This window comes from Apodemus sylvaticus, chromosome 3 (assembly GCF_947179515.1).
Source record: "Apodemus sylvaticus chromosome 3, mApoSyl1.1, whole genome shotgun sequence".
In the NCBI taxonomy this organism is placed as follows: Eukaryota; Metazoa; Chordata; class Mammalia; order Rodentia; family Muridae; genus Apodemus; species Apodemus sylvaticus.
The window spans coordinates 161294090-161317835 of record NC_067474.1 but is presented as its reverse complement, the minus strand read 5'-3'; the positions used below and the strand labels follow the sequence as shown (position 1 = coordinate 161317835).

Below are 23746 nucleotides of genomic sequence, written 5' to 3'. Positions count from 1 at the left end.
CACTTTCAAATGAGTGGCCTTTGCACATGAAGTGCCCCAGAGTCCTTGCCCAACTATCATCTCTTCATTCTCTGTCCCTTCCCTTATGTTATTCATGTTTTCAACCTATCCTTGTGTTTCATGTATATTCTGAGGCAGGATTTGGGCGAGAAGCCATGTTTTTAAAAAATCAATAATTCCATGTGACTGGCACATGACAGTATGTGTTTCCATACACCCACTCCCTCCATATTTTAGAGTCTTGCCTTTTTCTCCACTGCTGGCTTGTTACTCAGGACTCTCTGAACTGGCACTAACTTATAGCAATTGCAATACTGACTAATGGTTAACATGTAAAATTTTAAGTTTTAAAATTTTGTGTGTATTTGTGTAATCTCTGTGGGTGCATGCATGTATGTGTCTATGGAGGCTAGGCACACAGTCCACATCAGACACCCCAGAATAGGAGTTAAAGGGATCTTGGAGGCACACAGACTAATGCTGGGGTTTGAACTCTGGTCCTCTGAACAGCAAGGAGCACTTTAAGCACTGTTATCTTTCCAGACTCAAAAGTGAGTCCTAGGTCTAATCCCTAGAACTTAGAAAAAAAGAATTTTTGAGATCAGTTTCTCCAAAATTACAGATCCATATTTTAACACTTTGGGAATTCTAGACATTGTCTTTCCATTTCCCACTTTTCTGTATCATGATGTTCCTGTCTTTTAGGATCATGGAATAAACTACACACAGGAAGTTCAGGTGAATGTTTGCAGCTCTGAGAATTACATCAACTGAAGACACATTACAGTTCTGGTTGGAAATGATGTTTGTAAAAGGATCAGGGTCCTTTAAGTTTCAAATTTCCACACTTTAAGACATTCATTAAGGAAACATTCATGTTTGCAAACAAGCTTAGTGTTTATTGAATGTGTTTGTTATCTAAATATTTCAAAGTGGTAAGGGGAGATGCAAAGATGGGTGGTGGTGGGACAATGTGGAAGAACATCTCTGGAAACAGCTACCAGTACCACGGTGTGCAACTTGGGACAGGATATATGGGGGAAACATAACAAAGAATAAGTCTTCTTCACAAGATCAATTTGTGCTGTTCCATACCAGACGAACACCCCTCTTCTGGCATTCCTCTTCAATCCAGGGAAAATGCACAACATTCAGATTTTTATTTTCCTTTTCCACAGCTTGCAGTAATGTCTGTGATTTCTCAGGAAATAAAGATTTGTCCAGCCTGGGGTTAAAAATAGAAAATTCTGTTTACTAAATTAAAAACTCTAATTTGTGTGTTTTTATACAGATGAACGCTTCTGCAAACATGTGAAGGTCAGAAGACTATTCCTGGAAGTCCATCCCCCCACTCTTTTATCCTGGGGATTTTGTGTTGTCAGGTGTGGCAGCAAGTGCCTACACTCACTGTCAGCACCCCAAGTTTTGTCAACCATCATTTGCATCTCTTTACAATTGTGACAATCTCTCTGTCATCCATCCCTAGGAATGAATGAACTGAGAGGGGAGAGAAAGTGTGATTCTTTCACAGAGAGAAGAGACCTTTCATTCATACATATATATTATGTTCATATGCATGCATCAAGATGTTAAAATTAAACAATATTGAAGTAAAAATGGCTGGTTTCCCCCTTTTACTGTTTAAGTGCCTAACCATATTCATGCATTATAACGTTACATAATGTCTTTTTTTTTTTTTTTTTTTTTAGAGATAGGGTTTTCCTGTAAAGCCCTGGCTGTCCTGGAACTCACTCTGTAGGCCAGGCTGGCCTCAAACTCAGAAATCCACCTGCCTCTGCCTCCCAGAGTGCTGGGATGACAGGCATGCGCCACCACCGCCTGGCAATGTCATCTTTTCTTAAACTTATGAACAGTGGTGTAAATCATGTCATAGTCACTAATATTATTCATATTAAGTCTGATCCCTTTTCATCCCTACTCGCTTTCTGTGAGACACTTACCGCATATCCTATACATTAGCTCACCTGTTCTCTCTGCTACTCCATCATCACTAAACTTACCTAACAGAAACAATATTGATTCCACAAACACTATGCATTGCCAAATGCTTATTATCATTAAACCCATATTTTAAAATCAATGTGTTTATTCTTTGAGAATTTCTTATGTGTACATGTGTTTTGAACATATCCTAACCCCATTCCCCTCTCTGACCCTTCCACATTCCTCTCTAAATTCCAGGTCCTTTTCCTGCCCAGGAGTTTAGTGAATCTAACTAGAGATGCCCATAAAAGTATGCTTTTAGGTCCATCCTCTGGAGAATATACAACCTAGCAGGAGCCACATCCCTGAAGAAACTGACAGTCCTTTCCCTTGAAGCCACCAAATGCAAACAACTCTTCATCTAGGGATAAGGCCTCAGGAGAATCTCCTCTATCTTTGGAATGTTGACTGGCTTTATTTTATGCAGGTTTTGTGGAGTCAGCTATTGTCTGTTCATGAGTATGTCTACCTTACTGAGTCTAGCAGGTGCTGCTTTATAAGTGATAAACTCTTACCATATTTCTATGCCTTCTTCAATATTGCCTGGGAGTAAATGGTCACAGACATGTGCTGTGATTTGGATTTTTTTGGGGAGGGGGCAAACAATGTCTTAAAAGAAGTCAATACTCAACATAATTACATTTTTTTCTTGAAAAAATTCCTTTAGACATTTGGTCATTACTCCTCCTGAATTTCACAAGTAAAAATTGGAATACATATCTCACTGTAAGTACAGTGGGCTTCCTCAAACTTCTCCTGCCCTCTTTTTCTTCCTTGTGTGGTAACTATAAGCTTTTACAAAGCATTCACCCTGATCTACTATGCTCTTTTAGATCTCTTGCTCAATTTTAACTCCTGACTCTCCACTTTCTCCTTTGGTCAGTCCTGCCCCAATTATTGCATTCTTACTATGCTAGCATCCTAGCTTTTCCCTCATCCTTGCTTTAACTTTACTCTTCACAGCCCTCATCCAGGAATGAAATTGCCAGGATGCAGGTGTGACAAAATATTCACCCATATAAAGAAAAAAGTTTTAAAAATTAATTTGGCATTGAAAATATTTTATACCTTTTGAGAACATTTACTGAATAACACAAAGTGTAGTATATACATAAACTTATATTTATAAACATTATCCTTTTTATTTTATGTCCTGTATATGATACCTTTGTGTGTGTGTGCATGTTTGTGTGTACGTGCATATATGTTGTTGATTAGGATGTGTTTATGAGCAAAAACATGTAGTTCATTTCTTCCTTGTTGCTATACTTTGAAGTTCACTCATTTTCTACAGTTTTTGTGAGTTCATGTTTTGGAACTGAATGGCAACTTTTAAAATTAAGCCAAGGATATTAGTTTTTGTTTTGTTTTGTTTTCTTTTCTTTTTTTTTTTAGAAACATGACTGATGATATTTGGAGTAATCACCACCAAAGAATAGTACTCAGGAGTGGATAGAAATCCAAGATAGCATTCAGTGTCCTACAGTGCAGCAGTGCGCCCTCACTAGAGAAATCAACCCACCCTCAGTGGGGCAGAGCTTGTGAACACTGACACATAAGAGCTTGTTTGAAGCCATTTCTAACCATGGGAGACAGTGTGTACGCACCCAAGCATCTTCAGGTTACAGTCTTTGTGATTCAAAGCATCACAGAGCACCTCCAGCCCAGAATGTTCCAAGAGATTCCAGTCTAGATTTAAGCTCTTCAATGTGTTGCAGGTGGTGAGAGCCAAGGCCAGGTCTTCACAACAGTCACTGGTAAGCTCACACATGTCTAACCTATGAGCAGGAGCATGCCAGAAATAGAATGTGCGGTTCAGTGCCAGTTCCAGGCTTCTGAGTAAAGACCTACCCAGTCCCAAATGTCCACACTTCCAACACTGAGCAAATCCTTTCTGCCAATCAAAAGCGTTTGAGGGCCACAAGTTAAAAAACATTGTTCTAAGTCCTTGACATTATTGCTATGTATTAGTTTAGTTCTCATGCCTCAAAGAAATTTCCTTTTGCCATGGACTGGATAATATAGACACAGAGCTAGTTAAAGTTCAGAGAGTGTACAGTGTATGAAGGCACAAATGAGGCATTGATATCATTCTGTCCCCCTCCAACACCCAGAGAATATAACAGAAGAAGTGGGAGAAAGGCTTGAAGTACCAGATATTGTGGTGCGGTAAGACATGACAGGAGTATTGCATTCAGTCTCACAGCAGCTGTATAAGACCTATGCATTTCTTCAATACTTAAGAGCCTATGATAGTTGGACTTCTTAAACTTATCAACCCTCTGGCATTTCCTTATCAAGCCTCCCAAACATGGCAGTTAGTAGAAACTCACCCAAGACATTGCAATTTACAGTTAGGATGACACAGAGCTTCACATAACTGTTTGACACCAGCATCTTGTATGCTATTGTTGCCAAGTTTTAGGGTCTTTAGATTTTTATTGCACGTAAAAACAGTATAGATCTCTTCACAGCTCTCTGGAGTTAAATAGCAACCAGACAACCTGGAAAGATATACATGTAAATACTTTCTCACCAATTCTTTTGTTGTGATGCATTCTTAATTTTATTTTTAGAACTTCATATGAGTACTGCATCTCCAGCCATCTATATCACTCCATCTCTCCTTCCATTTCCACCAAGTTCCCCCTTCCAAATTAACAATATCTTCTTTAATTTTTCTCGTTACATGAATATATGATATATGTTTGTGCATGAACATATGCACACGTATATGCAACCTAATAAGTATATTTATGTTTGCTTGTATGTACATATATTCAGGGGTTTGGACAGCCTAGGTCAGAGTTTCCGCTGGTGGAGACTGATTCCGCTCCCCTAGCAGCCATTCATTGATCACATTTCTTTTTTATTTTTATTTTTTTAGAGAATCTCATGTAACCTAGTCTGCCTTCACATAGCTGAGGATGACTTTGAACTTATGACCATCCTATATCTATCTCTCAGTGCTGAGATTATAGGAATGTAGCTACCATAGCTTTTATTTAAGCCTTTGCTGGAGAATCAAATTCAGGACTCTGTGTATGCAAAGTAAGTATTCTGGGAACTACATTCCCAGTCCATGAGATTCCATCTTAACAGCTTGCCTTATTTGTAGAAACCACAATTATGAAATGCTGATGATGCTTCTTTACCTGGGATCCTCTGCAGAATGTAGGCTAACCCCAGTTCTTCTTCTTTGATCTCATTATGTGGTGTACCTACTCTCATTCCCCCAGTTATAATACATATGCCTTAAAAAGTCAGTTCAGCTACCTTATTGATTTCAGATTCATGTGCTGAGAACATTTCCCAATAATTAATATAAAATGTCTTCAAACCCTTCCCAAGCATCAAGTTCATAGTTCTCCATGGCATGAAAATAATAGAGATGTTGAGAGACAAAAGGAAGCTAATTGGTATAATATAGGTGAAGAATAGGGAATTCATAGATGTTGCATAGATGTTAATAATTAAAGTTAGGCAGATGTATGTTAGATAGATAACCAACATGTAAAAATTAGTAGATATATAGAATAAAATGGAAAGTGATTCGCAGATGAATATAGGAAGACATTGATGATATGTAAGTAAAGACAATGTGTTTTTAAATGATAGACAAGGGAGACATGTTAACTTCATAGATGACAGATAGTACGTGGGTAGATATGAGAGGCAGATATGAAAATAGACACAAAACATGCAGAGAATCATGATTGATGGAGGTATATATACATATGGATTTATGCAGGGACTTATGTGTGTATAAAATAGTTTTTAAGCAGGGAAAATTTTACCCATCAGGGGATGCATATAGCATCTAGATGTATTTTGTTTTGCCACCCTAGGCAAGATGGTTCTACTGGCATCTAAGTGATATATACATGCTACTATAAACCTCTACAAATCACGGGACAGTCACCATGAAATATCAACAATGTAAAGATTAAGAAACTATGATGTTTGCACATAAACACAATATCTTTGTGATTGATTTACATAGATGCCCATCACCTCAATTCTGTCAGCTGAGTACTATACTTAACCTTCTTAACAAGAGAGAGGTGTAAGAAAAATCCCCTGCCCTTGTGTGCACTGCCACTATTATACTCTTTATTCCACTAAGTTTGAACTCGGGAGCAGCATACAATACAGCCCTTGTTCTAACTACTCCTTTGATAAAAGACTACAGTCAGCAAGCCATTGAACATCCCAGGAGGATCAGATGGAATAATCACAGCCTTGTTTTCTCAAGGAAACATCATTCTCTATGGTGTCTTAATCTGTTTGCCTTGCTTTAATGAAACATACTGGATGGTTCATAAATAGATGTCAGTTACATAGTAATAAAGTCTAGAACCCCAAGATCAAAGTATAAGCTGGTTTCCAGAGAATATGGAGTTAGCCTGATATTATGGTTCATAGATAAACCTTCTTTTACATTTGTGCCAGTGTGCATGTGCCCATACGAATGCATGTGTACATGTTGTAGGTAGAGGGTTGTACCCATGGAGGCAAGTACATCTATTCCCTTGATGCTGTAGTTACAGGTGATTGTGTACTATCAAACATGGGTGTTGGAATGCAGATTCTGATCCTTATGCCTCACTAAGAAGGGCACTCAATCACCGATTCATCTCTTAATCCTTGACAGAGTGTAAATATTTTGCCATGTGATGAAGCAGTAGTCTGGGGAATCATCCTCAAAACCCAATGATGCACAGTTCCATGTCTTAAGATAGTTATCATGGGTGGCAAGATTAAGACAATTTCTGAAGTGACAATGCCATTCAGACAATTCTTCCCTTCTTTTTTCTGAATGCCAGCATCTGAACTAACCCCAGCAATGAATGAAAACAGAGCCATACCATAACTCCTCAAGGGTGCAATTTGGATCTTTCAAAGCTTCACACAGAAGGTTCACTCCAGTGTCTTCCAGGAAATTTGACTCCAGATCAAGCAGAGAGAGGTGTTTGTTGCTCAAAAGGGCTTCATAGAGACTGCCACAGGCAATGAATGTGAGACAGCAGTAAGACAACCTGAAAGAGGATTAAATGTCAGCAACTCATATACTGTTGCAACATTCACATGACTGCTCAGTCTTTCATGTTCTTCCTATACTGAAGGTTTACTTTGTATGAAAAAAAAATTGAAATGATCTGGTTAGATGGCTAAATACCCTTGATACCAAATCTGGAACCTTGCTCTAAGGTAGCAGTGCCCCAGGAGTGGGTGGTTTTTAGAGTTTGGCACCAAATGGGGGACTCCATTAATCACTGGGGCTTCCTTTTCTCTACAGGTCTTATTCAGGAGTATGTCCCTAAACACAGATGACTGGCCTCGTGTGCCCTTGTCTAAAAAGTGACAGTGTACAGAGCTCTCTGCAAGGGTATAACTCAGCACATGCATCCCATTCTGCCTTCCACCGGGATGATAATTAGGTCCTGTACTATAACCAATCAGCCAATACTGCTCCCATGATGGCATGACCAATTTGCCCTTTTAACCTGTAGCACTAAAAAAATCCCTTCTGTGCTCTATCCATGAATCAATAATCTAGACTTGTCTTGCTATAGCAATCTCTGTAGGTCATTCTGTCCATATTGATGGCCATCTGAAAAGTGCTCTCCACCTCTGACCGCTTTTCTTGAGGGGTGCCTGAGTAGATTCCCACACTAATGGAAGCAAATAACCAACTTTCCTTGGCCACGTGGTGATGGCACACACCTGCAATCCCAGAACTCGGGAGGCAGAGGCAGGCAGATTTTTGAGTTGAAGGCCAGCCTGGTCTACAGAATGAGTTCCAGGACAGCCACGGCTACACAGAGAAACCCTTTCTCAAAAATAAATAAATAAATACATAAATAAATAAGTAAATAACCAACTCCCACAAGTTGTCTTCTGTCCCCTATATGTTTGCAAGTTCTCTATATCTCTCACAGTAACTCTCTACTTCTCTACCTCCCTCCCTGGCCCCCTCTCTCCCTGTCTTCCCCCTCTCCTTGTCTCCCACCCTTCTCCATGTCTCCACCTCTCTCCCTGTCTCTCTGCTCTCTCTCACTGTCTTCCCCTCCCTCCCTCTATCTCTCCCCTCCCTGTCCCCCCTTCTCTCCCTAGCTCTCTTTCTCTCCCTTTCTCTAGCTCTGTCAACTGGAAAGTTGGCTCAACATTTATAATCATTTTCTGATCTTGCAGAGGGCTCAATGTTCAGTTCCAAGTTCCCACACAGCACTTACATGGTGCTGATAGTCTCCGATAATTACAATTCTAAGAGACGAATGACTGCCTTTGACCTCTGCAGGCTCTTGCAGATGATACACATAAAGCTATGCAAACATACATATACATAAAATACATTTTTTAAACATTTAATTTAATTTAATTTGCACATTAAGCATTCCTAAATAAAAGTGGATTTTTGTGATGCTCCAAAATACAAAAGAATTTCAAAAATCACACAAAGCCACAATAAGAAAATTCCACAACTGTGTTCATGTATTCAGCTCAGATCAAGCACAAAGGCACTGAAAATAATGTGTAAAACTACCCCTAAGCCATGTGTACCAATTTTATACAGCATGTAAATAAATTTCATTGTTGAGCTTGGTTACCATTACCCATTCTCATAATATGCAAATATTCCAAAAGAAATTTAAGCACTTCTGGTCTCTTCATAAGTAGTCTACATAAGGGATGCTTAATCTGAACTAGTTTTCTTTGATTAAACAGGTTTCTCTATAATGGACAATATTCAATGTTGATACATTTTATATGCCTGCTCATATCTGTAAGCTCCACAAGTTTGCATTACTGCATGAATACATGATCACAGAAGACAAAATAATGTGTCTTTCTCTGTATTCTTCCTCATCTACAAACCACAGTGCCTTTGAACACATTCTCTTACTTAAGGCCTTTGATCGAATAGTAAGTTATCTAGTATGGCTTCCCTAGTACAATAGTCTGACAGTTTTCTTCCACAAGAAATCAACCTCAAATTAATGGCATGAGACAGATAATAGTGACTTAAGTAAGATGTAGGAAGCTCTGCTTTGGAAACTAATCAATTTTTTTTCTTAAGTATAGTCTCCTCTGGCCTAGTAAACAATCTCTTTTCAGATGCCACATCTTTATTCCTTAATGGGCATGTGACTACCTTTATGATACTCAGACCAATGTGTAGCATTCTACAAGACCTCCCGGGCATGCTCTCCCAGAATAACTCACATCAGTGACTCCAGAACACAGTTTGGGTCCTTTAGCACTTCACACAATGACATAACTCCTTTGTTCTTCAAGGGATTTTCAACCAATGAGAGATGTTTCACCTTAGAGTTGATAAGGGAAGTAGCAATTATGCCACATGCCTCACTTGAGATGTCACATTTTCCCAACCTACATATGAGAAACATGTCACAGGTTAGGAATAGTCTTTAGGTGATCTACATAAGACTGTCTATGGCTTAGATAAATGCCCCAGATTCTAATACTAGTCCAGACATATATTATAGGTTTATTTAATTTATAAGCAAAATTGCTTAGCTATCATAGTAAATGTATAGAGTTCTAATGATCGGTAATAAGCCCAAGCCAGTGGTTTTCAGCTATGGGTGGTTTTTACTTTCGAAGATCCATTTGACAATGTTTAGTGATATTGGTTGTCACAGCACCTAACAGAGAGAGATAGAGCATTACAAGAATTAGTAGATAAAAGTCATTCTTTAATGCACATATAGACCCCATCACTAAAATATGATCTGAAACCATATGTCTGATTACTGTTAACACTTATACACACACACATACAAACATACAGAGAGAGAGAGAGAGAGAGAGAGAGAGAGAGAGAGAGAGAGAGAGCTTATTTCTCAGGTCTCTCACGGTTACTCTCCCTTCTAGATTTCAGGTATCAGTTATAAAGCCCATTGTATCTAACCCGTGGTCAATATCAACCAGCTACAGGTTGACATTCTTTTATCCTTCTCCTTGTGTTTAACTTTCTAAGGTGCTCATGAAGCTCTACTATTGTTGTGACACATGCTAGTTTTGTATATCTGAAAGATAATGATAAGGATAATAGAAACAATCAGAGAAAGCATGTACATGGAAAGAATCTAGAAGGATGCCAAGTACAAGAACCTTTGCCTCATGGATGTAGTGTGCTCCACAAGGCTATATTTCCCAAACTCAAATACTGATGTTTCTAATTCCATTCTGTCACCATGATAAAACACTCTCACCAAAGCCAACAGGAAATGGTTGGGCTGATACTTCCAGGTCACAGCATCATTCAGAAAAATCAGCACAGGAAACTGGATTCAAGAGTCATGAAGGAGCTGTTTGCTGGATTGCAATTAACTAGCTAGACTTCTAACTAGACCAGAACTACCTGCTTAGTGAACCATGCCTAGCCTAGCCTTAGTAGACTGGGTACTTTTATGTTAACTAATCCCTTACTGATATTTCCAAGAAATAATCCTGATAGACAATTACTAAACCAAAGGAATTTTCTTCAGGGCCAGTTGACAGTTAATTCTAAGCAGGATGAAAACTCTGAAGTTTTGGTCTTTTATAATGGTTGCTTTACCATGTAAGCATGATTGGCTCACTTCAAACTGAACTCAAGGAGGACAGGAAATGAGAATGATAATTACAGAACATGGTGCTAGCTCTGTTCTTGTGGGAATTGGCCATTATTCAGTAGTCTACCAAAAATAGCCTCATTAGAATTATAGTTCATTGCATCACCTGGAAAATGTAGGAAACTTCACATCTGGAATCAAGGCAACAGTCCAAACAGAGGTAATATTTCTGCTACCATCACTAAGCACTCATGAAAATACAAAATTTGTAATTCTTTTACATATCTGGAGTGTGGAAGGCAAAACTGCATATTACCTAACATAAGCCATCATATTACAAATGTTAATGATGTAAAACACACATCTGAGTTATGCCAATTGACCATCAGTGACCTACACACTTCTCGTGCCATTTCTACATAGCCCAGTCACATAGCTGCCTCTTTCTTCTCTAGTCTCCCATCAAGAACCATGTGAAGTTTTATTTGTGGAATGTTTCTATGCTGGTAAGTTTTTACCAAACACCACTACAAGTTGACCACTGTTTTCTATGATGGTCCTGTCTCACACACTAAATAAATATAATGAGATCGTTATATACTATTATGTTGGTATTTCAGGCATTAGGAAAAAATGAGCTATCAAAAAGAAAACAGTAGAATGAAAACGGGAACCAACAGAATATAAATGAATTTGACAGGAGTGTATTATAAACATGGCTGAAAGTGTCCTAATGGGGAGCTGGAGATATGGATCAGCAGCTATCATGTGCTGCTTCAGTGGAAGACTAGAGTTCAATTCCAGGCACCCACACAGAATAGTTTATAATTGCATATAATTGCAGCTCCAGGGACATAATGTCCTTTCCTGGCTTTTGAAGGGACCTGTGTACAGGTGTACATGCATGTATACAAACAAAGAGAAAATGAAATATTCAAAATGAACCTCACTTTATACATCACTAGCTAAAAATAAATTTCAAAGTTAAGCCTTCAAAGTGATTTTTCAGAGTCATTCTAAGGAAACTACTGAGTGTGGAAAATGCATTTACTTACAATAGCTCCTCCACTTTGCATGTTGAACATCTCAGGGCTGAGCAGAGCATCTCAACCACATGATTAGAGAGATTAGTGCCATACAAGTTCAGGTATTTCAGGTGAGGTAGCTGAAGAAGAGTGTGAAATAATGAACCATCTCCAAAGTTAGTCATGAAGGAGCACCTACAGAATAAAACCAAGTGCCATATTATATCAAGATGTGTGGGACCATGGCAGACCAATTTACATAATCCTTTCTCAGACTTTGACATACATACTGTGGTTGTGTGGGCATCCTGGTTATCTCTACAGACCAGACAAGCACTAAGGCTCAAGCTATTCAGATCTTTCCCTTTTATTCCATTTCACCCACCCACCCACATCTGTGTAACACTTAGAAACATTGTAAGGAGATTCATGGTTATCTTCATATTAACCTCTACATTGACTTGCTATGGCTAAATAAGATGGCATCTGTTATTAATTTAGTAAAGGGAATTTGAATGGAGGAATTGCCTCCACCAGATTAGCATGACTATTGGGCCATTTATTGATTGTTAATCAGTGGAGAAATGCATGTATGGGGTGGGGGTGGGGGAACATTACCCATGGGAAAGTAAGTCTAATCTGAATAAGAAATGTTGTAGAGGCAGATCATAGAGAAACAAGCCAGAAAGGATCATCCTTTTTTCTTAAATATTGATTTATTTATTATATATAAGTACACTGTATCTGTCTTCAGAAACCCCAGAAGAGGCTGTCAGACCTCATTATGGATGGTTGTGAACCACCATGTGGTTTTCTGGGATTTGAACTGAGGACCTTCAGAAGAACAGTCAGTGTTCTTAATTGCTGAGCCATCTCTCCAGCCTTCATCATTCCTTTATGATTTCTATTTCAGGTGCTGCTTTCAAGTTCCTGCCCTAACTACCTCTTGTGATAGATTATGACCAAGGAGTGACCAAAAAATAATAAAATAAGAATTTTCCTCCCTAAGGCTGCCTTTTGTTATAGTGTTTATCATAGAATAGGAATCAAACCAGAATTACATTTTGTGTATAATGCAAATACTTGAGTTTGTATTAATATTCCCAGCTATATATCCAAAGGGAAAGGCCTAATTCTCTTTAAGTTCTAATGTTTTTCTTTTTTTTCCTTTTTTTGTTTTTTTTTTTGACATGTTCACCTTACAGCCCTGCCTATAATAAAACACATTTTGTAGACCAGGCTGGGTTTGAACTCAGAGATCTACCTCCCTAGGTGTCCTTAGTGCTGGAATTAAAGGATAGGCCACAACCACTGGGATTATCAAGTACTAACTTTTTTAAGGCATCACTATCTATAATGGTTATAGAATAGGTTGCAGAGTTTAAGAAAATTAGATATAAGGTTTTGTTTCTTTTTGTAGTAATTCCATTTCAAGGTGAGAAAAGTGTAGCCAAACTTATGTCAGTCCATGGTTTCTATGATAACAAATATATGTCATAATGTTGACTAAGTAACATTGGGCTGGACAGATGGCTTAGTGGTTAAGAGCACATACTGTTCTTGCAGAGGACTAGATGGGTACTGGTACAGTTCCCAGTACCCATTGTTGGGAAGTTCACAACTGTTCATATAACTCGAAGTCTAGAGTACCCAATTCAGAATCACACATACATATTCACAATTTAAAATAATTAAGTTAGACCTTTAATATACATTGTGGTCTCTATACCATTGTCAATACTCGTTGAGTGTTATTTTAGTGTACACACAGACAAAAAGACGTATAGGCATTTAAAATTATATATAAATCAGATGTGTGTGTGTGTGTGTGTGTGAGAGAGAGAGAGAGAGGGACATAAACCTTCAAATAACTGACTCTTGATATTATTATATTAAGTACTTTTGATTTTAGTTATGTATTTACTTCTACTTGAGTCTTCTACACAAGGAGGAAAGGGAAAGTCTTTTATTTACTTAAATGGATGTGTGACTATCAAACTTACCACAAGCTTTGGAGCTTAAAATGAGTCAGAGGCACTGTAGGAGATGGAGACATTGAATTACAGAGATCCTGTATGGCCTTTCTACTGAAATGACAACTGTCCAGATCTAACACATACAATTTATGTAAATAACTGCAGATCATAGGCCAATGTGTAGCTACAATTCTGCAATGAGATAACACATCATTATTCTTTAATGGCTAAATTCAATTCACGATATTCCAAAAATAAGCTGATAAGGCCCAATCCATTCTCAAAGCTAGCAGTTATTACTGGCACTGTCAAAAGTTCATACAGATAAGATGGGTCAACAAAGATTAGTGATTAAGAAAGTAATCCCTGGAGCAGGGCATGCCTAAGAGGGTAAGAGCATTTCATGCGCTTGCGTAGGACCCAGGTTTGATTCCCAGAAGCCATGTGGAAGCACACAGCCATCTGTTACTTTAGTTCCAGGGGATCTAATGACCTCTTCTAAGTTCCACAGGCCCTGTACTCACATGGTCCATAGACATATATTTAGGCAAAACAATCATAACATTTAAGTAAAATAAATCTTTTTTAAAAAGTAGAGGAGAGAGGAGAGATGATGGGAAGAGAGGCAAATAGAGGAGATGAAAGGAGAGGAGAGCAGGGAGATAAAAGGAGAGAGAAGGCACTCTGGAATATAAAGTGGCATCTTCTGAGCATGGTAAACATATTGCAGTCTTGATTCACAGCAGCTATGGATGCTTTAATTGGCCTGCAAAATGCCAATCAATAATAAAGTGGGGAGAGGGTCACATAGATCAACCCCTCTCAGGTGAACTGCTGATTTCTGGAGAAGAGGCACTTTCAATGTCATACCAACAAGTGAGTCCACCAAGGTCTAACATGCTATTTCCAAACCCATTGACTCACTGATTTTAACCCTAAAGTCCAGAGCTGGCAAAACAAAAAGATGTTAATGTGAGAAAGGATCTTGTAAAGAAGTTGGATGATTAGGTAGAAGGGAAACAGAACTGAATAGAAAGTGAGAATTAACAGAATGCACTATAAATCTAAACAAAATTACAAATCATGCACTGAATAAAAATTATAATAAACAGATGTGGCTTGAAATGAGATAAACTAGAATTGAATCTCTGCTGGGAATTCACTATTACTATGTATGATTCACATTTGAAGGCCTCCAATTTCACTGGGTTTTTAAGTGTCTCCTCTTCCAGTAAGAAACATGATTTCTATATGAAGTTTTGTAGATGTTTGGGAATCCTGAGGGAACTGAATACTATTTGGCATAAAAGATTTATACATACTGATCAAGTATGAGCTAGCAGATTAAATTCAATGTAAGACAAGTGAACTATTACAACAACATAATATAAGCATCACTTAAAACAGACACAAATTCCCAAATCCTCTCCAACATAACAACCAGGACACTCTAAACACAATGGATAAAGGAAAAGCATCAGGCACTGCAATGGAAATGCTCACATTTCCACCTCACACTGGCCATGTGACAAATTTCTTCTTTGTATAAATGGAGGAACATGGCTGTTCAGGGCTACACAGCTCCAAACATCAATAACAAGATTCAATAGAAAACCTTCCTGATTATACCATCTAAACAATCAAGCATAGACATATAAGAGCTTTACTATGCCGAGAGAGGTATGAGAAGGTAAGAATATTTTCTACGCAAGCAAGAGAACCTGAGTTCAGATCCACAGTACTGACATAAAAACGTGGACATGGTTGCTTGAGGCTGTTGGCCCATCATTAAAACATGGAAACAGGTAGCTCCTGCTATCTTTCTGGTCAGTTTGCCTTGTTAAGATAGTGAGAGACTGTCCTCTAAGGGATTAAGGCAGAGAACAAAGAGAACATCTTTCTCTGCCTTCAATATGAATTTGCTTGGTTATAGCATGGACACATCTATAAAATATTGCTCTAAATAGTAGGGCAGAAGTGAAGAACAATAGACAAGTCTTAGAGACATACTTACTCTTTGTCCACATTAAAGTTTTCTAAGTCACCACATTCTGAATCATGTATTTCTGAAAAAACTCTCTTTTGTATATGCAGGTGAAGATGTTTCAATTTTGAGGCTTGCTGTAGACAGTATTGAGTTGCTGACAAATCATCAACATTACAAATATCAACAGTAATTTCTTCAAATAGATCCATCACTTGTGTTACAAAACTTTCCTCCTGGTTGCTGAGTAGACAGAAAAACAAATTCCTGGTACGTAATAGTTTTTCATTGCACTCTTGTTGACTGAGACTCTTAATGTATCTAATGATTTCCTGCCTTACCGCTTCTGTTGATACAAAGCCAAAGCATGGTTCAAGCAAGGAGGCGACTTGCTCAGTGATCATTCCAAACAATAATACCTGTGTCTGGAACCATTGGTTCTGTTTATGAGAATAAATTTCTCCTAGAAGTTGAGGTAGACTTCCAATAATTGGGTGATGTGTCTCTTTGCCTTGTTTGAGAAAATAGAACAGGATAGCAAAATACCACTGTAGTGTATGATGATAAAACACAATGTTGTGACCTTGATTCTGGAAAAAATTCATTCTCAGCCACACTGCCTTATCTGTTTCAGATATCCCATTTCTCCTGAGGTCCTCAGAGTCAAACACATACACCTGTTTCCACATTCCCTCTACAGCCAAGGTGCACAGGGTCTTTAATTGGTCACTGTTGTGTTTAGATTGAGTCCTGGCAAATGTTGATTTAAATGCACTCACCATAAATAATGTGTAGAGAAGCCCGACTGTTCCACCATAATATTTTTCTACTTCTCTGCTCTCATCCTGCCACTTTAAAGAACTACAAATCATCCAGCACATTAAAGGATTGCTGCATAAAGTGAACAATGTGTTAATTCTTTTTAAATTCTCAAAGATTTCTCTGCCTCTCTGGATATTGAAGTGTGACACACAGTAGAATTCTATAGTTTGTTCAGGGAATCCTGTAATCATTATCTCTCTTGGATACTGCAACAAAGGAATAATTTTTGATAAACTTGAGTCCCCCAATTCAAGAAGAAGAGAACATTCTTGGAGCATTATTTTTTGTAACAAACTACTCAAGACGATTTCTGTTGGCAGCTTCTTCGTACAGTCATTGCACAAGTTTGTCCTGAGTTCCAAGTCAAATTTCAGATAATCAAATCCTTCCAGGATAAACAAGATTCTTTTTGGATCTGATAAAATGTCATCCAGTGTCTCTGAAGACTCAGGCAAATTACTTGAGATAAGCTCAGCTAAGCTGAACTCTGTGGTGGTGTTGAGAGTGAAGACAGAGAAGAAAAAAACGTACCGAAATCGGTTCTGCAATAAATTTCCTGCTGCCCAATCCAACACTACTTTTCTTAAGAAAATAGTTTTACCTTCTCCTCTAGAACCTGATACAACTGCAGTGATTGGCTTTGACTTACGATCAAATATGCCCTGCAATGCTCTGTACTGGAGTTCTATAGTTTTGTGGTAGCTTCTATCAGTTATATGAGTGTTGGTCTCCAATGTCCATATGTGCTGGAATGTATTCTTCATATACTTTTTGTATTTTGTGTATTTATCTGTGATTGATAAAATCAGAATACAGGGAATTAGGAATAGAATATTCATAAGAATGAATCACAGTAATTCTTACATTCATATCTAACAAATAATCTATACCTCTGCATGAGCAGTGAGGCCATGGGTTCTGAGGTGAGCAAAAAAGAAAGGAGAGCCACCCACCACTTCTTCTGCAATAACTTCCCATTTCCACTCACAAGAACCTAGTGTAGGTTTTTCTTTTCCATTGCCCAACCACCCAACCAGTTCTGCTTATACCCATACATATTGATAGAAAACACTATTCCACACAACTGTTTCCATTTTTGTGAACAGAAACAGGGCCTCAAATAACAATGCTAGCTGTGGCAAATGACTATTTTAGGGCCAATAGAGAAAGAAACTCTTCCGAAGGCAGGTGTATTTAAAACAAAGAAAAAAACAGGAACTCCATCTAGGGTCAATTGTCTCCCATATATAGGGCTCCTTCTCTACCTGACAACTCTATAATGCCAATAAATTTTGATTTCACATTCCCCACAACTCTTCCAGCCTGTATGTGCATTAATTCACAAAGAAACAGAACTCAGCTAGACAGTATCATGTTGGTGCCCAATATGGGACCCAAATGGTAGACTCTCAGTTGGTTTCCCTATATCCAGAGCTAAAATATATTTTATATATTGCCTTGAAAGCATTGTGACCAAATTTGTAACTCATCTCTGAAAAGCAGCTACAGTAAAGCATGAATTCCAAGTATTTATTGCATTTCAAATTTACAAAGATCTTGTACCTCCCCAGGAAAAAAATCCATAAATACTTCATTTCTACATAATTGTATGAAGTAGAACTCAGATTGTAGCTATCTAGTCTAAAACGTTCCTATCTTCAGTAAGTCATTTAAGAATCCTTCTATTTATAATTTTTCAATTTTATAAACATGTTTATAATTTATGCTTAGTCAAAGCAAGATTTGCTTTGGGTAACAAGACAGTGAAACAAATTTTGGGGTTATATGATCTCAAGTCTATGGGTAACAATCCTGATCAGGGTGTCATATTGGTCTGGGTTATGTCATATGCATCTCATAGTTTTATGTATGTTGTTTAATGTATCTATATAAGTGTCCTCGAACAAATGAGATTAAGAGAAAATGTTTCTCTGGTTATTCATGGAGGTAGGTACCAGACAACCAGGACATGATCACTACCACACTTAGATATTTTCTTATTAGGTTTTTTATTTTTTTCTGGTATCAGTCTTTCAGAAAGCAAGAGCCTACTCGCTTCCTGAGATTCATTGGGACTTGTGGCAGTAATTCACATATTAGAGAGCCTCAGTAAGTTAAGTCTGGTCCTTCCAGAGTATCCGGTTTATTTCCCAGCCCTGACAAAGCCACTGACAACTATCTGTCAATTTCAGCTGCAGTGATTCCAGTCCTCTCTGGCCACCACAAGTATTGCCTGCATGTGGTGCATGTTGATATGTGTAAGCAAATTGGTCTTATAATAAAAAGATATACTTTCAAAACAGAAAATGGTTATTTGCACGGAATTTTAAACCTATTATATTTTTATTTTCAAAAAAAAGATTTTCTATACACATTATAAAATGTTGAGTGTTGGGCTGCCAATATGTCTTAATGAATGGGCCACACTGGACATGCAGTTCCAGCAATTTGTCCTCTTACCTCCACATACACTCAATTGTATACCAACACTAATATTTACATACATCAATATGGGTTGCAGCAGCAGCTCACAGTTTACAAGTGCATACTGATTTTGCAGAGGACCTGAATTCAGTTCTGAGCATTCACACAAAATAGCCCTCTGATTCCTGCAACTGCATCTCCAGGGGATCTGATGCCAAAACCTATATTCATGGCACACATCTACATGTTTATGCACACATATAAATACAATTACAAATAAAACTAAATTAATAATAGTTTGTAAATTATATGTTATGAATTTGTGTGACAGTAAATTTGGATAGATGAATACATATTAGGATTGGGTTAAGGTTCACTGCTGAATTTGAAACTATAAGGTCTAGATTATTTCTATTATGTGAAACCTGTGATTAATTTAAGAAAATTGTCTTTGCCCTCTGTGTTTGTTGTCTCACTCTGTACTTCTGTATCTCTAAACAACAATATATGATAACATCTGTGTTTTAAAATTTGCCACTAAGAGAGGTAATTCAGTCTCTTGGTAAGGGCTAAAACCCAAACCAATAATGCCTCTCAACAATCAAGACAACTTTCCTAAGGCACAATTGCACATCCTAAAACAGTAATATTGCTATGGCTGGGAAGGCTTATTATTGGATGAAAAGGTTGCACAGGTCCACCAAGGACAGACACATAACTCAGCCATCGTATTAGTCTCTACTACACGGTTGATGTTGTCATGGCTCTGGGGTTTATATGGCCTAGCTTTTAATTGAGTGGAACTTGCCATGTGTTGAATATGACTTCTTAAAAATGAAGATGGTGTAAATATTCAATCAATTGAATGGTTATTAAAAGAATATCATTATATCAATATAGGTAGCTAAGCATCACAAAAGAAGTCCCATCAAGTTTAGTTTATAGGTATAGATCCAGCTCCACAGCCCAATAAATGTCACCCATCCTGTAAGCATGCGTAGTATAGTAAAGAGAACAAAAACTTAAGCTGATATTAGCTAGAATTCGTCCTGCTTTAATCTAGGTTTTTTTCTTTTCTGATTTTAGAGGCAGAGTCTTGTGAAGCCCAGAATGCCCATTGACCTCAAACTATCTATATATTCAATAAGCATTGGCAGGAGCTAGAATGGCGTAGTTATGGTGGTTTGGACAACAAATACAGGGACAAATATGGAACAGAGACTGAAAGAATGTCCAGCCAGTAACCATCCCTACCTGAGAAAAACACCAAGGGAAAGCAACAATACCTGACAGTACATATGATACTGTTATGATTTTCTAGTACAGGATACAGGAGTTTAGTCTGGCTGCCTTCTGAGAAGCTCCATTCACCAGCTGATGCAGACAGATGAAAGCATTCATAGCCAAATAGAAGATGGAGCTTGATAACCTTTATGGAAGAGTAGTGAGTAGGGCCTAAAGAGGATAAAACTCCACAGAAAGACCAATAGAGTCAACTAACCTGGACACTCAACCAGCATCCAAATCGCACACACAAGCTGGACCTTGGCCTCCAAGAACATATGTAGCAGGTGTGCAGCTTGAGTATTAAAGAGGCTCCAGGAAGTGAAATGGAGCTTAATTCAATGATATTAAACTGGATTAAGGGAGTGACAACCTGGGAACAAGATTCCACCCAGGTAAATTTGAGTTCAGGTGGGGTAGTACAAGCCTTTAACACCAGGAGGCAAAGATAAGCAGATCTCTGAATTCAAAACCTGCTTAGAACAGAGCAAAGTCAAGGTGAAGAAAAACTTAAATCCGGGTTTGGTGGCCCACACCTTTAATTCCAGTGCTTAGGACACAGGCATGCAGATCTCTGAGTTCAAAGTCAGTCTATGGAGCCAGATCCAGGACATCCAAGTTTAGGCAGTGAAGCAGTTGGAAAAAAGGAAGCTAGTGATAATATCATAGAACAAGGTGGTCATGTTCCAGCTACTGCAAGCAGCACTCAGCAACATTGGCCATATGTCTCTGGCTTTATATTCAAGAGGAAAAGGAGACTACTGGACAATTGCTGCTAGTTAGTTGGAGCTAAGAAATTAGTGGTGATCAAGAAGAGACTAGCATCATTGAGGTGAAATCTTCTGAGCAATGCTTTTTGAAAGCACAGAGAGGCTGTATACCAGAGATAGCCATAGCCAAGGTTGTACCTTGTGCTGTGGCTGGACTGGTAATGTGTAAGAATCACCCAGGTGGTACTGGTTTTGAAGGCATGAAGAAATCATGAAGAACAGCTGAGGCTTGGCACTGTGAGAGGCCATGGAAGGCCATTGGTGAAAAGTGCAGCCTCAGCTTTTGTTGACACCCCAGGACTGAAGGGGTCATGCAAAGGAGTTGAGGCTTGGTACCATGTAGAGAGCCTATGAGAGGCTTTGGTGAAGCCTAGTCTAAGTGGAAGACTCCAGCATATTGGTGATGCCAGTACCATGGGATGATCACCAAGAACACCAGTTGCAGCCAAGTGGATCTACCTGAACTTAAAAGGGTAGAACAGAGCAGAGCTGGAGTATTGACACCAGTCTTTTGGAAATGCACAGGAGATCATGTGTGGATCTCAGATATTGAAACAAGAAGCTGTGAAGCTGAAGTTGTCTTGGGTAACCCAAGATATTAACGATTTTGTGTATGCCATTGGACAGCTGCTAACAGTGAGTGGAACCAGCCCAGGAGAAAGAATTTTGTTGTAGTCAACAAAGATGAAAAAGGAGGTGACGATCTGAAGACTGCTTTGCATCAGACATGGAGATGCAGAGTTTAACGTTTGCCCAGCTGCTGTCCTGTCTTGCTTTGGGGATTAGACTTGAGTGAGTAGATGAATCTCAGAAGAGACCTTAAACTTTGGACTTTTAACACTGTTGAGACTGCTATGTTGAGACTATGGGGACTTTTGAAGCTGGACTAAACATATATTTGCATTATGTTTAGGAATGGCCCAAATAGACTCATGTTTGAACAAGCCTATGGGAGCCTATGGGAGCCAGGGAGTGGGATGTAATGGTTTGTATATGCTTGTCCCAGGGAATGGCACTATTAGAAGGTATGGCCTTGTTGGAGGAAGTGTGTCACTTTGGGGATGGGCTTGGAAATCTTCCTTCTAGATACCTAAGCAAGCCCAGTCTGTCCCTGGTTTCCTTTGAATAATGATGTAGACACTCTCAGCTCCTCCTGCACCTTTCCTGTCTGGATGCTGTCATGCTTCTGCCTTGATGACAATAGATTGAACCTCTGAACCTGTAATCCAGCCCTAATTAGATGTTGTCTTTTATAAAACTTGCATTGGTCACAGTGTCTGTTCACAGTAGTAAAACCCTAAGACAGTATTTGTATCTGCCTTACTAGTTTCAATGGATCCTGTATTATCTTTTCTTAGCAATGGTCATGTGCATTAGGATACCCCATTTAAAGGATGGTCTGCATATAACATTCATTGCTTTCTAGAAATTTTCTCAACTAATGGACAACTCAGCACTGACATCACTTTCACATTATGGGTTTTATCTTGGTGTTTTCATGAGAACAATAAGAGTGAGCATTGGGGTTTGTTTCTCATATGCTCTTGGGACACTTCTCCTGCTTGCTTATCTCATCCAGTCCAATGTGAGTGTTTGTGCCTGGTCTTCTTGTCACTTGTAATGCATGTTTGGTTAATATTCTTTGGAGGACTGCCCTTTTCTGAAGGCAAATGGAGGAACATGTGAGGGAGAAGAGAGGGAAGACAGGGAGGGCAGGGGGAGGGAAACTACTGTTGAGATGTAATTATTTTAAGAAACAATCTCCTGCTTGGCTAACTTTCCTCATGTGTCCCTTTCTCCCGATATTCACTTACCTATCCTTTCTTTCTGAATCATGGTAGAGAGGTCTTCCCGATTCACCTGTACAAACAGGCTCAACACAATATTCCATACCTTTTCCGGATAATGTTTGTTCAGTTGCATTACCAGATCTTCTTTGGATGTGTTCTTAATCTTAGTCCAGGAGATAGGTTTAAGTTTAAATTTTTTTGGCTCTTTCCTGAGAAGCTCTTTAAATCTCTGGAATTCTTTATCACTGAGTTTTTGCAAATACTGCAGCAAGCCAAAACAAGATGTCTCCATCATCTTGGAACTGTGATCCTGGACTCTAGAGGATGAAAAATCTTCAAAACCAATAAATAAGTGACATTTGAAGAAGAATGACATGAGAGTTCAGTCTCAACAACTTAAAGTGTCAAATTTATTAATATGTGTTCCTTCCTTTAGATATATATGGATTCATTCATCACCATTTCAATACAATTTATATGAATCCATTGTTAAAATTAATGGCCAGATATTAGTGGAACACTGGTTGAATCCCAGTTCTCAGAAATAGACAGTGACAGGAAGATCTGTGAGTTTAAAGCCAGTCTGGTCTAAAGAGTAAGTTCCAGGACTTCCAGTGCTACACAGAGAAACTGTGTGTGTCTCAAAAAGCCAACAAAAACAATAACAAAAAAAATCTTTACAACAAGGCCACCAACAGAGAGAATCATAAACAACTGAAAAATAAAGCAGTGTAAGTTCATCAATATAGTCAAGGAAGAATGGTTGATGTCTATAAAAAATTAACACACCGTTGATACTTGATAATTTAAAAACTATTTGGACTAGGTTGAATGAATCAAATAGATATTTTAAATAAGAAATTTGGGGATCTTTGTTTTTATGTTTATGCACTGTTTGCAGGTAGTACACATGGAGACTAAATGAGAACATCAGATCCTCTCAGACTGCAGTTACAAGTTGGCTGTGTGCCACCATTTGGGTACCAGAAATAGATCCCAAAGGGGTGGCAACCTAGAAGTTGAGAATTACTACACTAGAGGGTTCTATTCAAACAGAGTAACAAAATCTTCAAAAGGTTCACATG

General features: G+C 38.4%; 1 protein-coding gene across 3 annotated transcripts; it reads right to left on the bottom strand.

Annotated features, from left to right (window-relative positions):
- Positions 1-1074: 1074 nt before the first annotated feature.
- LOC127681604 (NACHT, LRR and PYD domains-containing protein 9A-like) lies at positions 1075-22956 on the bottom strand. Of its 3 annotated transcripts, none has more exons than XM_052178052.1 (9): positions 22686-22956; positions 15602-17183; positions 13615-13779; positions 11642-11806; positions 9232-9399; positions 6873-7043; positions 4338-4508; positions 3612-3782; positions 1075-1225 (listed from the first exon to the last, which is right to left on the bottom strand). In XM_052178052.1, exons 1-9 carry the CDS (start codon positions 22954-22956, stop codon positions 1075-1077), a joined length of 3015 nt encoding a protein of 1004 aa, XP_052034012.1. The 3 variants fall into 3 exon arrangements, with proteins under 3 accessions (XP_052034012.1, XP_052034011.1, XP_052034013.1); XM_052178051.1 differs by having other exon boundaries at positions 13615-13814; positions 15613-17183; XM_052178053.1 differs by lacking the exon at positions 13615-13779.
- Positions 22957-23746: the final 790 nt, after the last annotated feature.